Here is a 14,941-nt window from a genome sequence, read left to right as displayed (position 1 = left end):
CATCATATCTGGTGTTTGTCTCTAGCCTACCTACTGTTTACCTCACATCTTCTGCTTTCTCAATCCGTTCAATCAACAGATGCTGCTTTTCAATCTAAACACTTCCCTGAGCACACTGTTTGTCGTACACTAAACAATTGGACATGTGAATTTCAACCGAGTCGTGTTGTTAAAATATTTAAAAAATGACCCAGAAATGTGGCTTTTATTAGCATAGTGCTGTGTTACTGGACTAACTGCAACCTGGTGGCGCAACTTCCGTTACCAAGTGGTCGTTGAGTGCGATACGTTTTTTATGTTCTGTCTTTATTTAAAACAATATGAACAGACACTTTGTACACCAGGGAGTTCATCCATGTCCTTTTAGAAAATCAAATAAAAGGTCTTTCCTTTTCATGTTGTCCTGTAAGGTGCCTTAAGTTCAGAGGTGGAAGTAACTTAGTACATTTCCTCAAGTACTTGTACTTTACTTGAGTATTTGCATTGTATGCTACTCAGTACTTCTACTCCACTACATGTATCTAATCCCTTTAGTTACTTCTCAGATGTGGATGAATGATGTGAAATCTAATCAAGTGTTAAATCAGACTTTAGTTCCACCTGGAGTAAATCCACCAGCTACCCTGCAGTATACAAAGTCATTCAAACTAGCTGCACCTTCACCAGCTTTGAGAACACTTTCATGATCAATCATTATAAAACATATCATATATATTATTCTGAAATGGACCAATCTGCACAACGACTACTTTACTGTCGCTACTTTCACTATATTTTGATGAGAATACTTTTCTACTTTCACTTGAGGAACATTTTGAATGCAGGACTTTTACTGTAACAGAGTATTCCTACACTCTGGTACTTCTACTTTTACTCAAGTACAAGATCTGTGTACTTCTACTTTTACTCAAGTACAAGATCTGAGTACTTCTACTTTTACTCAAGTACAAGATCTGAGTACTTCTACTTTTACTCAAGTACAAGATCTGAGTCCTTCTACTTTTACTCAAGTACAAGATCTGAGTACTTCTACTTTTAGTCAAGTACAAGATCTGAGTCCTTCTACTTTTACTCAAGTACAAGATCTGAGTACTTCTACTTTTACTCAAGTACAAGACCTGAGTACTTCTACTTTTACTCAAGTACAAGACCTGAGTACTTCTACTTTTACTCAAGTACAAGATCTGAGTACTTCTACTTTTACTCAAGTACAAGACCTGAGTACTTCTACTTTTACTCAAGTACAAGACCTGAGTACTTCTACTTTTACTCAAGTACAAGACCTGAGTACTTCTACTTTTACTCAAGTACAAGATCTGAGTACTTCTACTTTTACTCAAGTACAAGATCTGAGTACTTCTCGTCACCTCTGCAAGTACGATAACATAACAATCAAAGCAGGGTTTTGATTCAGACCATGTTGATTTGTGAATGTGATTTTTCCCAATAATACTTTGAATCTAAATAATATAGTTCATAGGGTTATCAATCCCATAGAAAACTGAATACAATATCACATCAAATAAATTAATATGTAGGCTCTAGTATACCTGATTAAGCCTGAAACTAATACAATTATAGTTATGAGTGAACCGTATGGTATAGTGCATTTGACCAGACTTTACAATGGGACGCCTTTATGTTAATAGCTTACCCAGAGGTGGGAAATAGTGGAGTACAAATACTTCGTTACTGTACTTAAGGAAATGTTTCTGGTATCAGTACTTTACTCCACTACTTATTTTTCTGACAACTTTTTACTTTGACTTCTCACATGTTGAACCCAAATACCTGTACTTTCTACTTCTTACATGTTGAACCCAAATACCTGTACTTTCTACTTCTCACATGTTGAACACAAATACCTGTACTTTCTACTTCTCACATGTTGAACCCAAATACCTGTACTTTCTACTTCTCACATGTTGAACCCAAATACCTGTACTTTCTACTTCTTACATGTTGAACACAAATACCTGTACTTTCTACTTCTTACATGTTGAACTCAAATACCTGTACTTCTACTTCTTACATGTTGAAACTCAAATACCTGTACTTTCTACTTCTACATGTTGAAACCCAAATACCTATACTTTCTACTTCTTACATGTTGAACCAAATACCTGTACTTTCTACTTCTTACATGTTGAACACAAATACCTGTACTTTCTACTTCTTTACATGTTGAACTCAAATACCTGTACTTTCTACTTCTTACATGTTGAACACAAATACCTGTACTTTCTACTTCTTACATGTTGAACCAAATACCTGTACTTTCTACTTCTTACATGTTGAACTCCAAATACCTATACTTTCTACTTCTTTACATGTTGAACACAAATACCTGTACTTTCTACTTCTTACATGTTGAACACAATACCTGTACTTCTACTTCTTACATGTTGAACTCAAATACCTATACTTTCTACTTCTTACATGTTGAACACAAATACCTGTACTTTCTACTTCTTACATGTTGAACTCAAATACCTGTACTTTCTACTTCTTACATGTTGAACACAAATACCTGTACTTTCTACTTCTTACATGTTGAACTCAAATACCTGTACTTTCTACTTCCTACATGTTGAACACAAATACCTGTACTTTCTACTTCTTACATGTTTAACACAAATACCTGTACTTTCTACTTCTCACATGTTGAACTCAAATACCTGTACTTTCTACTTCTTACATGTTGAACACAAATACCTGTACTTTCTACTTCTTACATGTTGAACTCAAATACCTGTACTTTCTACTTCTCACATGTTGAACACAAAATACCTGTACTTTCTACTTCTTACATGTTGAACACATATACCTGTACTTTCTACTTCTTACATGTTGAACACAAATACCTGTACTTTCTACTTCTCACATGTTGAACACAAATACCTGTACTTTCTACTTCTCTCATGTTGAACTCAAATACCTGTACTTTCTACTTCTCACATGTTGAACACAAATACCCGTACTTTCTACTTCTCTCATGTTGAACTCAAATACCTGTACTTTCTACTTCTTACATGTTGAACACAAATACCTGTACTTTCTACTTCTTACATGTTGAACACAAATACCCGTACTTTCTACTTCTCTCATGTTGAACTCAAATACCTATACTTTCTACTTCTTACATGTTGAACTCAAATACCTGTACTTTCTACTTCTTACATGTTGAACTCAAATACCTATACTTTCTACTTCTTACATGTTGAACACAAATACCTGTACTTTCTACTCTTACATGTTGAACTCAAATACCTGTACTTTCTACTTCTTACATGTTGAACACAAATACCTGTACTTTCTACTTCTTACATGTTGAACTCAAATACCTGTACTTTCTACTTCCTACATGTTGAACACAAATACCTGTACTTTCTACTTCTTACATGTTGAACACAAATACCTGTACTTTCTACTTCTTACATGTTGAACACAAATACCTGTACTTTCTACTTCTTACATGTTGAACCCAATACCTTGTACTTTCTACTTCTTCCATGTTGAACTCAAATACCTGTACTTTCTACTTCTTACATGTTGAACCCCAAATACCTGTACTTTCTACTTCTTCCATGTTGAACTCAAATACCTGTACTTTCTACTTCTTACATGTTTGAACTCAAATACCTGTACTTTCTACTTCTTACATGTTGAACTCAAATACCTGTACTTTCTACTTCTTACATGTTGAACTCAAATACCTATACTTTCTACTTCTTACATGTTGAACTCAAATACCTGTACTTTCTACTTCTTACATGTTGAACTCAAATACCTATACTTTCTACTTCTTACATGTTGAAACACAAATACCTGTACTTTCTACTTCTTACATGTTGAACTCAAATACCTGTACTTTCTACTTCCTACATGTTGAACACAAATACCTGTACTTTCTACTTCTTACATGTTTAACACAAATACCTGTACTTTCTACTTCTTACATGTTGAACCCAAATACCTGTACTTTCTACTTCTTCCATGTTGAACTCAAATACCTGTACTTTCTACTTCTTACATGTTGAACTCAAATACCTGTACTTTCTACTTCTTACATGTTGAACTCAAATACCTGTACTTTTCTACTTCTTACATGTTGAACACAAATACCTGTACTTTCTACTTCTTACATGTTGAACTCAAATACCTGTACTTTCTACTTCTCACATGTTGAACACAATACCTGTACTTTCTACTTCTCACATGTTGAACACAAATACCTGTACTTCTACTTCTCTTCTCTCGTTGAACTCAAATACCTGTACTTTCTACTTCTCACATGTTGAACACAAATACCTGTACTTTCTACTTCTCTCATGTTGAACTCAAATACCTGTACTTTCTACTTCTCACATGTTGCACACAAATACCTGTACTTTCTACTTCTCACATGTTGAACACAAATACCCGTACTTTCTACTTCTCTCATGTTGAACTCAAATACCTGTACTTTCTACTTCTTACATGTTGAACTCAAATACCTGTACTTTTCTACTTCTCACATGTTGAACACAAATACCCGTAACTTTCTACTTCTCCTCATGTTGAACTCAAATACCTGTACTTTCTATTCCTTCTCTCATGTGGAACACAATACCTTGTACTTTCTACTTCTCACATGTTGAACACAAATACCTGTACTTTCTACTTCTCACATGTTGAACTCAAATACCTGTACTTTCTACTTCTCACATGTTGAACTCAAATACCTGTACTTTCTACTTCTCACATGTTGAACACAAATACCTGTACTTTCTACTTCCTACATGTTGAACACAAATACCTGTACTTTCTACTTCTCACATGTTGAACTCAAATACCTGTACTTTCTACTTCTTACATGTTGAACACAAATACCTGTACTTTCTACTTCCTACATGTTGAACACAAATACCTGTACTTTCTACTTCTTACATGTTGAACTCAAATACCTGTACTTTCTACTTCTCACATGTTGAACACTAATACCTGTACTTTCTACTTCTTACATGTTGAACTCAAATACCTGTACTTTCTACTTCTCACATGTTGAACACTAATACCTGTACTTTCTACTTCTTACATGTTGAACACAAATACCTGTACTTTCTACTTCTTACATGTTGAACTCAAATACCTGTACTTTCTACTTCTTACATGTTGAACTCAAATACCTGTACTTTCTACTTCTTACATGTTGAACACAAATACCTGTACTTCTACTTCTTACATGTTGAACTCAAATACCTGTACTTTCTACTTCTTACATGTTGAACTCAAATACCTGTACTTTCTACTTCTTACATGTTGAACACAAATACCTGTACTTTCTACTTCTTACATGTTGAACTCAAATACCTGTACTTTCTACTTCTTACATGTTGAACACAAATACCTGTACTTTCTACTTCTTACATGTTGAACTCAAATACCTGTACTTTCTACTTCTTACATGTTGAACACAAATACCTGTACTTTCTACTTCTTACATGTTGAACTCAAATACCTGTACTTTCTACTTCTTACATGTTGAACTCAAATACCTGTACTTTCTACTTCTCTCATTTTCCAAACAGCTGGTTCCTTTAGTCTGAATGTGTGTTTGATGCGTGATCATTATTCTTTAGAGTCATTGCGTGCCTATTGATTTGAACACGATCCGTGTATCCATCATTTCCTGGTCTTCTCTAAAGAAGAGGGACCAATGAAACGTTGTCATGTTGCCGTTGTTCAGCATGGAAACATTCATTAGCTAACAATGACATTATTGTTCTATTAATATAAAGGGAGGTCAGGTACTCTTTAAAGCAGCTGCTAGCTATGGGTACTTTTTACTTAAGGACATTTCAAAGCCTCTTTACTTTTACTTGAGTAAAGAAGTTTAGTCAGTACTTCTACTTTCACCAGAGTATTTTTAAACACGAGTATCTGTACTTCTACTTGAGTAAAGGATGTGTGTGCTTTTGCCATCTCTGAGCTGACAGATGTTCGCAAACCGAGACACAGCATTTGTGTTACAGCTTCCCAGCTCCTCAACCAACTTGCTTTAACTATAAGATGCATAAATGTACAGCTATGTTTGTTTAGTTTCTTGTGGAGTTAACGTGCTCTGTAGTGCTCTGACTATCCAGCAGATTATCACAGCAGACAGTCGCAGCACAAAACCATTAGATGTGAAATTACAGCCGGCTGCTGCTCTGATAATGTCTGCTTGTGTCTGACAGTCAGGCGGCTGATATCCATCATTAAAAGGCTCCAGTGGTTCTGAACGAGAGGAAGAGTCTCCGAACTCTGAGATAGATGAGAAACCACTCATATAATCCCATAAATGATTGGCTTTGCAGACAGACGAGAGGCTCCAATGACAGCCTTTAAGGACTGAGAAAACGTCAGATTGATGAAGTGCATTCCCGTATATTATACATTTTTCATAAACTCAGTACGTCAAGAATTCGAGAAATAATGGTCTAGTACAATAAAATAAATACGACATTATGTAATCATTAAAGGCAAATTGTACGTGTGTAGCTTGATCATGTTTGCCTCGTTTGAGTCTCTAATGATCATGTATTGAATACTTTTGGGTGTTAAAGTTAAGTTTAAGCAAAAAACATTAATAGTTAATAATCACCAGATCAATACAACAAGGACATAACTGCTCATAAAAAGTTCAAATGTACACATTTGTTTTATTATCTTAATTAAAATGTCTTAATGTCACATGTTAGTACGCTAGGCTTCCACTCCCACTGCTATTTATTTATTTATTATCTGCCCTACTTGTTTGTCTGTCCTTACACCTTGTAAAGCGGCCTTGGGTCCCTTGAAAGGCGCTATAAAAATGTAATCTATTATTATTATTAGGCTACTTCTACTCTGACTGAAAGCTCAGACTAACAGCAGGCACCAATGTACATTTCTCAAAGATATTGAAGTGACTTTATTTTGTATTGATTGATTGTTGTGCTTTTATTTAGGTCTTAATGTGTGAATATGTAAAAATGTGTCTTTGATTGTGTTGATAAATATTTATATATATTTGTTTTTGTATTCTGGATTGTGGGAAACGGTATTTCGATCTCTCTGCCTGTACACACAAACTGAAAGATTGACTCTAAAGTTGACTTTCACTTTTGACTTGACTAAAGGCAGTATTGAGGCATGTACAAAAAAAAACGTTGGGTAACTCGTCTGACTTTAGTTTTCAAGGCGTAGAAGACCCTAAGCGGCAGAAGGTCTCGGGGCTATTTACATCACGAGGAAAACATGTGGTTCTCACCCCTAACACCGCCATGCGTCGGCTGGGGGGGGTGCAGCGGCCCGGCTCTTCCTGCGGTTGTGCGGCCGACAGTGTTAGCTCCTCATCATGGAGAGACTCTCATTGGAGCCTGGAACAGAGAGAGAAAGAAAGAGACACAGCTGTTAGCGGGAGATGTATTCTCAAATCACAATGGTGTTGTTAAAATGCTGGTTTAACAATATCAAAAGTATTGATAAAAGTACTTTTCGGAAAGAATACGGTATTTCGATCTCTCTGTCTGTACACACAAACTGAAAGATTGACAATAAAGTTGGCTTTGACTTTAACCAGTTCAGAATTGACGGGGTTCAACAATTCATTGGTTGTTCCCCAGAAGAAAAAATCAATGAAGAACAAAATCAATTCAACAGCACTCAACTGTTTTAACTCCTCTAGACAAACCATTCATACTTTCGTCGTTTTCTGCACCCAAAAAAATACAATTGTATACTTTTACTTGCAGCCAATCACTGCAAACGCTCTCCGTGCTTCCATAGAAAAACTAACAGGAGGGTTGGTGGTGGTATTTGGCACAACTGAATGCTTCTATTCACATGATGTGTAGAAAATGAAGTATAATATAGTTAAGGCCATCAAATGAAGTGCTCTATTGGTAGTGGCATCACTTTCAGGGTACTGGTAGTGGTGTACTAATATCGTACATTTGTGGGACGATGCCCAGCACTGCCACAAACTGGACTGGCTCTGTACACCTTAACAAAAAACTCTCAGAGGTTTGTTTCATAAGGGTCATGCACTGAGTTGTTTCTCAGTACAAGAGCTGAAACTAAAGATTTAGTTTGTAACATAAAACCCCAATAAAATACCAAATTGCGGTTATTACATCTCTAATTTTTTGCACAGATTAAATACAGAAGAAATAGTTAGTTCATTTGTGAGCTTTAGATGCAGACGTTGTTTCCAGTCATTTCCATACTTAGTGATATCAGTCCTTATTTAACTCCCAGCTAAAAAGAGATCAATGATTTCCAAACACATGGGACTTTTTGCTTTATCAATTTGAACGAAAAATAAACCTACCAAGAGTCAACCGGCCATAGAAACTCAAAGGAATACATCCTGCACTGAAACACCCCCACTGTTCGATTCAGGAGAAAAATGCATGACAGAGAGAACACAAGAAGATGATCTCAAAGCAAAAGTTAAATACTGAACAGTGTTTCTGTCCTCCGCAGAGGGCAGAGACTTCAGCCTTGACTCGCGCTGCCACCACGTGTGTGATTCATGATGTAATTGTTGGAGTCCGACCACTCACAGGGGAAGAGCAAGGAGAACACCTACCACTGTCTCCTCATCCTACACACACACACACACACACACACACACACACACACACACACACACACACACACACACACACACACACACACACACACCACACACACACACACCACACACACACACACTACACACACACACACACACACACACACACACACACACACACACACACACACACACCACACACACACACACACACACACACACAACCACACACACACCACACACACACACACACACACACACACACACACACACACAGTCTACCTCTGTCTGCTCATCAGACCTTGAAATTAGCCCAGTTAGTCGACAGAGATGAAATGTGGCGACGTCTGATGAGGACACACACAAACATTGTACTGCTAATCACACACACACTCTGTACTGCTGAGAACACACACTGTACTGCTGAGGACACACACTGTACTGCTGAGGACACACACTGTACTGCTGAAGACACACACTGTACTACTGAGAACACACACTGTACTGCTGAGGACACACACTGTACTACTGAGGACACACACTGTACTACTGAGGACACACACACACACACTGTACTGCTGAGGACACAGTCACTGTACTGCTGAGGACACACACACACACACACACACACTGTACAGCTGAGGACACACACAGTACTGCTGAGGACACACAGTACTGCTGAGGACACAGTCACTGTACTGCTGAGGACACAGTCACTGTACTGCTGAGGACACACACACACACACACACACACATTCTGTACTGCTGAGAACACACACACTGTAAAGGATGCACACTCTGTACTGCTGAGGACACACACACACACACACACACACTGTAAAGGACACACACACACACAGTACTGCTGAGGACACAGTCACTGTACTGCTGAGGACAGTCACTGTACTGCTGAGGACACACACACACACACACACACACATTCTGTACTGCTGAGAACACACACACACTGTACTGCTGAGGGCACACACACACACACACTGTAAAGGACACACACTCTGTACTGCTGAGGGCACACACACACACACACACACACACTGTAAAGGACACACACTCTGTACTGCTGAGGGCACACACACACACACACACACTGTAAAGGACACACACTCTGTACTGCTGAGGACACAGTCACTGTACTGCTGAGAACAGTGACTGTACTGCTGAGGACACACACACACACACACACACACACACACACATTCTGTACTGCTGAGAACACACACACACTGTACTGCTGAGGACACACACACACACACACACACACACTGTAAAGGACGCACACTCTGTACTGCTGAGGACACAGTCACTGTACCTACCACACACACACTTTCTCAATGTCGAGTAGAGCTGCTGCAGAGCCACTTTCAAGTATACTGTGGCGCCGTAGGACAGTTTGAAATGCCCAGCATTCGGCGCCACTCGATGACATCGTATACTTGATAGTGGCTCTGCAGCAGGTATACTCGACATTGAGAAACGGTCACAGCTGCCTGTTAGTTGCTGGGCTTCACAGATGTTTTCATGACGCCTCCGACTCTGTGATGTAATGTTTTATTGTGTGCCGTGTTGGGGTTGATTTGAGGTCATGTTCACACCGAGGAGACTGAGGAGTGTTTCCTCTTTCTGTTGGTCTGCCCTGACAGGTGTGGGAACAAAAACGGTCCGCACTAACAGCAGGAAACAACCCCGAGATGATGAAGGGTGAGAGGATGAGGAGACGGATGTTGACGTCTGCTGTCATTCTGTTGCTTGTGCTTGAAAAGCTTGACGTGTATAAGGGGCAGCTGCCAGATCAACATAGGTGGAAGAAGCAAGAATAAAACAAGCAAGAAACGGTCATTTGATAATTACAAATCTCTCTAAATCAGCAAAACCAGCTCATGATTGGACTCCCTTGCGTCATGTTTTGCCTTGTGGGGATACTAGCAAATGGTGAGATCAACTTAATAAAATGTTTTTGGGCTTAAAAATGTATTAAGCTGAAGAATTAACAGAATTAACCTCCATGACATCTTGCAATAGCATCAGACAAAGCAAACGACAACAAAATCGGGCCATTTTCTACTTATTTTTGCACATTATTTTTGTATATTTTTGTCAGTTCTGGCGAAGGTTCTTGAACGCCTAGTGAGTGAGCAGGTAAAGGTGTTTTTATGTAACAATGACATCCTGTCTAAGCATCAGTCAGGCTTCAGAAAGCAACACAGCACCATCACTGCCACAATGAAAGTGGTGAATGATATTACGAGTATTTTAGATATAATACCTGTCCAAAGCTTTTGACACCGTCGATCATCGCATTTTGAAGCAGAGGCTGGTCAGTATCGGCATGTCCAGCCATGCAGTGGGTGGTTTGTAAACTACCTCTCCGAAAGGTCCCAATGTGTTCACTTTGATGGGCTGTCTTCTGAGTGGTTAAACATCACTAATGGTGTACCACAAGGTTCAGTTTTAGGTCCGCTATTATTCTCTATCTATATTAATAGTTTAGGTGAAAATGTCAAAGGAGCAACCTTACATTTTTATGCGGACGATACCGTGATGTACTGTGCAGGTCCCTCGATTAACGAGGCTGTTGTTAAATTACAGGCTGTTTTTAACATTATTCAGGCTCAGCTCTCTGAGCTTAAGCTTCTTTTAAATGTGGATAAAACCAAGGTAATGCTCTTTCTAAAGCTAAAGCTAAAAATACACCGGAGACTGTTTTAGATATTGTAACTACGCAAGAAATACAACTTGAAGTGGTTACCTGTTACAAATACTTGGGTATCTGGCTTGATGACTGTCTCACTTTTAAACTTCATGTCAATAACCTGCTTAAAAAGCTGAGGGTTAGGCTAGGTTTCTTTTACAGAAATAAGTCCTGTTTCTCGCTTGAGGCCAGGAAAAGGCTCTGTGACCTTTTTACCTGTGCTGGATTATGGTGATTTGTTATATATGAATGCACCTGCCCATTACCTGAGCAAGTTAGATGCTGCGTATCACAGTGCACTGAGATTTTTGACAAATTGTAAAGCACTTACGCATCACTGTACCCTGTATACCAAGGCGGTTATGCCATCACTTACTGTACGGAGGCTCAGTCACTGGTACTTTTTCATTTACAAAGCCATGTTGGATAAACTACCATCTTATATCTGCTCCCTGATCTCTCAGCGAATTGAAAGTACTTATTGCCTGAGATCGCATGCTGTGGTTTTATTAAATGTGCCAAGTGCTAGGACTGTCTTAGGGAAGAAAGCTTTTAGATGTGCAGCTCCACTAACATGGAACAGTCTGCAAAAAGAATGGAAAATTACCAAGCTAGTACCACTACATGTTTTTAAAGCTCGGTTGGATGTTACAAAATCAGATGCTGTTGGTACCTGTACATGTGGTTAAATATGTAAATTGTAATCCCTGTACATTTTGCTGTATGATGTCCTTTTGTTGTTTATGTTTTTATGTCTTCTTGTGGAACCTACTGCTGCAGGTCTCCCTTGAAAAAGAGATCATTGATCTCAATGGGATTTTACCTGGATAAATAAAGGTTTTGAATTGAATTGTATCATGTCTTAGGTATTTTGATGTTGCATTGTTTTGAGGCGCCTGGGTCTTATCTTAAAGGGCCCATGTCATGCTTTTTCTGGTTATTACCCGTCCCCTTGTGTTTTATGTAGCATTTTCTGCATGTAAACGGTCTGCAGAGTCACAAACCCTCAAAGTGCACCCTGTAGCGAGTAAAACTAACACAGAAAATACGTGTCTATGCTGCCCCAAAACGCCTCGTCTGAGATTTTTAGATTCTTCTGCGTACCAAGTGACATAACGACGACCCAAATGGACCAATCCGTGGAGCTCCTCACACACCAGGATCCCTTGGCGTCACTATCAAACGCAGTGGGGGGACCTTTAGCGTCGAGCATAGAGCTCCCTGAACGTTGGTAATAGACGAGTTGGGATCGCGGAGAAACACTCACGCAGCCGTCTCATTTCTCAGCCGCGATACTCCGGAGTTTCGCCGGCACACTCAGCTTTATCTTTTCTCAGCCGCAGCTGCATGGATCTCCATTCACAGTTCGCCACACACTCGTGTGTGTGTGCTCAGGCTGAGTTTCGCCGTGTCTCACTGTCTCGCAGACCCCACGCAGCATTCTCATCCGTTTGTCATCACTGGTGTCATTTTCTGGTTGCTAACAAACGCCATTGTAACACAAACACACATCAGAGCACAGTTGGCTCATATTGAGGGGGGGCAGGAGCTCCAACAAGCCGTTTAGGACACAGAGGGAATACACATACTTAACAGAGATGCTGTTTGAGAAACCAATGTGAGTTTGGAAAATTGCACAATGTAAATATATTCTAGTAGACCTCAACAATGGAATTATGATCAGTAGAAATGGCCATGACATGGGACCTTTAAGACTTCATTGCCAAACTAGGCTGTAGCTATTGTGCAATAAAAATAAGGCTTTTAAAATCATGAATCTCTCCACTTTCTCATCCCACACTTCTGGCTCTCTTACTTAGACCAAATCTGTAAAGTTTTGTAATATCAAACAAGCCCAAGGTTCTAAAGTTGTATCGCAGTGACAGAATATATGAACACAATGGCTTTAGTGGTGGTTTCGGCTATACAGATGTGTCAGAAGCACATTTTGGTCACACACACACACTCATTTCTGAGATTCCCCTCCTCGACTCCTATCCTCGAGACTTAGCCCCGGCCACAGGAGATGCGAGCGGAGGAGCCGAGGAGGGGAGCCGAGGAGAGAGGAGGGGAAGCAGCAGGCGGTTAGAGTCATTTTAAAGAGACGTCAGGAGGCACAGCAGCCCTCTGTCTGATGGACAGATGTGTTCATGATGACTTGTATTCATTCACAGTGCGGTATAATGAGACAACAGGCTACAGATGCGGACATACACACACATTTCAGAATCAAACAAGTATGAGAGCACTCATAACGTAACACTATCAGAGACTGGATATATCCCCCCCCCCCCCTCTGGTCGCTGAAATTAGGAAAATAAATTACGGGCCAAAAGTTGTATTTACAAGTATTAAAAGTAAGCAGAGGACACCAAACCAACTGAGACCTGTCTGTCCTCCGCATCTACGCACTGTACAACACACACACTGTACCACACACACACTGTACCACACACACCTACACACTGTACAACACACACCTACACACTGTACCACACACACACCTACACACTGTACCACACACACACACTGTACCACACACACCTACACACTGTACAACACACACACACCTACACACTGTACCACACACACATACAGCTCCTAAAGCATAATCAGGCTACAGCCGTTGTGTATTTTATTATGTGAAGCACTAAATGGTTTTAGAAAAATATCGACTCTGTTTGTAGATATCTACTAAACTAAAGCAAATAAAGAGAGTAGGCCTGTTATACTGAGTGATATATATTATACACACTGCTCTGCTTTCTGCACGGACCTCACAGATGTTCTCTCTGTAAACATCGCGTAGTGATGAAAGCAGTTAATAAAATAATATCCAGGGGATGCATGCAGAGCTGTCATTGGCTGAGATAAGTCACGACTCTTTGAAACATCACTGTTGCCGGAAATGCATCCGCAAGGAACCGTGGAGGATGCATCAGTGTCTCCTCGGTTATAGCTCCTCCAGAGAGCCTCCTCGATCCTCGGTGTGCATTTAGAGAAATGAGATGTCCTTCAACATGGCGCGCTGAAATTCATTTCCGGGTCACTACCGGAGGACCGAGGAGTCGAGGAGGGGAAATCTTTTAAATGAGATACGGCCAAAGACTCACAAGCTTAAAAGACAAAGCGTGGACAACCATGCTTCGTTAAATGTCAAATTAAAATGCATAATTATTTGAATGACTAGTTCCTTTTAAATATCACCACAACAATCAGAAACAGAAGATTAGACCCATTAGGAGACAAATTGTCCACATATTTGCGCTGTATTCTTGTGAGTCAACTTGTACTGTAAGTTTACATTTAAATAAAGCAAATATTAAAATGTAACAAAGTCTACTTTGAGCTCTGATTTCTTTGGTATTTGGGCAGCATCAACATACAAAAAAACACCAGAGATTCAGATCTTTGCTTATGAAAAATATATGTTCAGATTCTGTCTTTTGCAGCAGATATGGTGTTTCATACCTCATTCACAGCAACAGTGTTTCAGGGCCGGTTCGGAGCTGGAGCTTGAAAAGCACCGGGTTTTCCTGTTCACACCGCAGCGGAGCAGCCTCTTAGCTCCGGATCCGGTTTGTTTCAAGCACCAAAAAATTGTCCGACCAGATCAAAAGCTCCACATACGTCACGCTTACGTCGAGGCG

At 39.6% G+C, this 14,941-nt stretch overlaps 1 protein-coding gene across 3 annotated transcripts in view; it reads right to left on the bottom strand.

Moving 5' to 3' along the window:
- The window catches only part of LOC117540271 (polycomb group RING finger protein 3), a 104,111-nt gene that overhangs the window by 45,048 nt on the left and 44,122 nt on the right, over nt 1–14,941 (bottom strand). For all 3 annotated transcript variants that reach the window (XM_034206865.1, XM_034206867.1, XM_034206868.1), the window contains exon 2: nt 7,274–7,382. In XM_034206865.1, coding sequence (XP_034062756.1) covers nt 7,274–7,288 — 15 coding nt within the window. In that variant the 5' untranslated portion in view covers nt 7,289–7,382. The remainder of the gene's footprint in view (nt 1–7,273; nt 7,383–14,941) is intronic.

This window comes from Gymnodraco acuticeps, unplaced genomic scaffold, assembly GCF_902827175.1.
Source record: "Gymnodraco acuticeps unplaced genomic scaffold, fGymAcu1.1, whole genome shotgun sequence".
Taxonomy (NCBI): domain Eukaryota; kingdom Metazoa; phylum Chordata; class Actinopteri; order Perciformes; family Bathydraconidae; genus Gymnodraco; species Gymnodraco acuticeps.
This window is presented reverse-complemented; position numbering and strand designations above follow the sequence as displayed.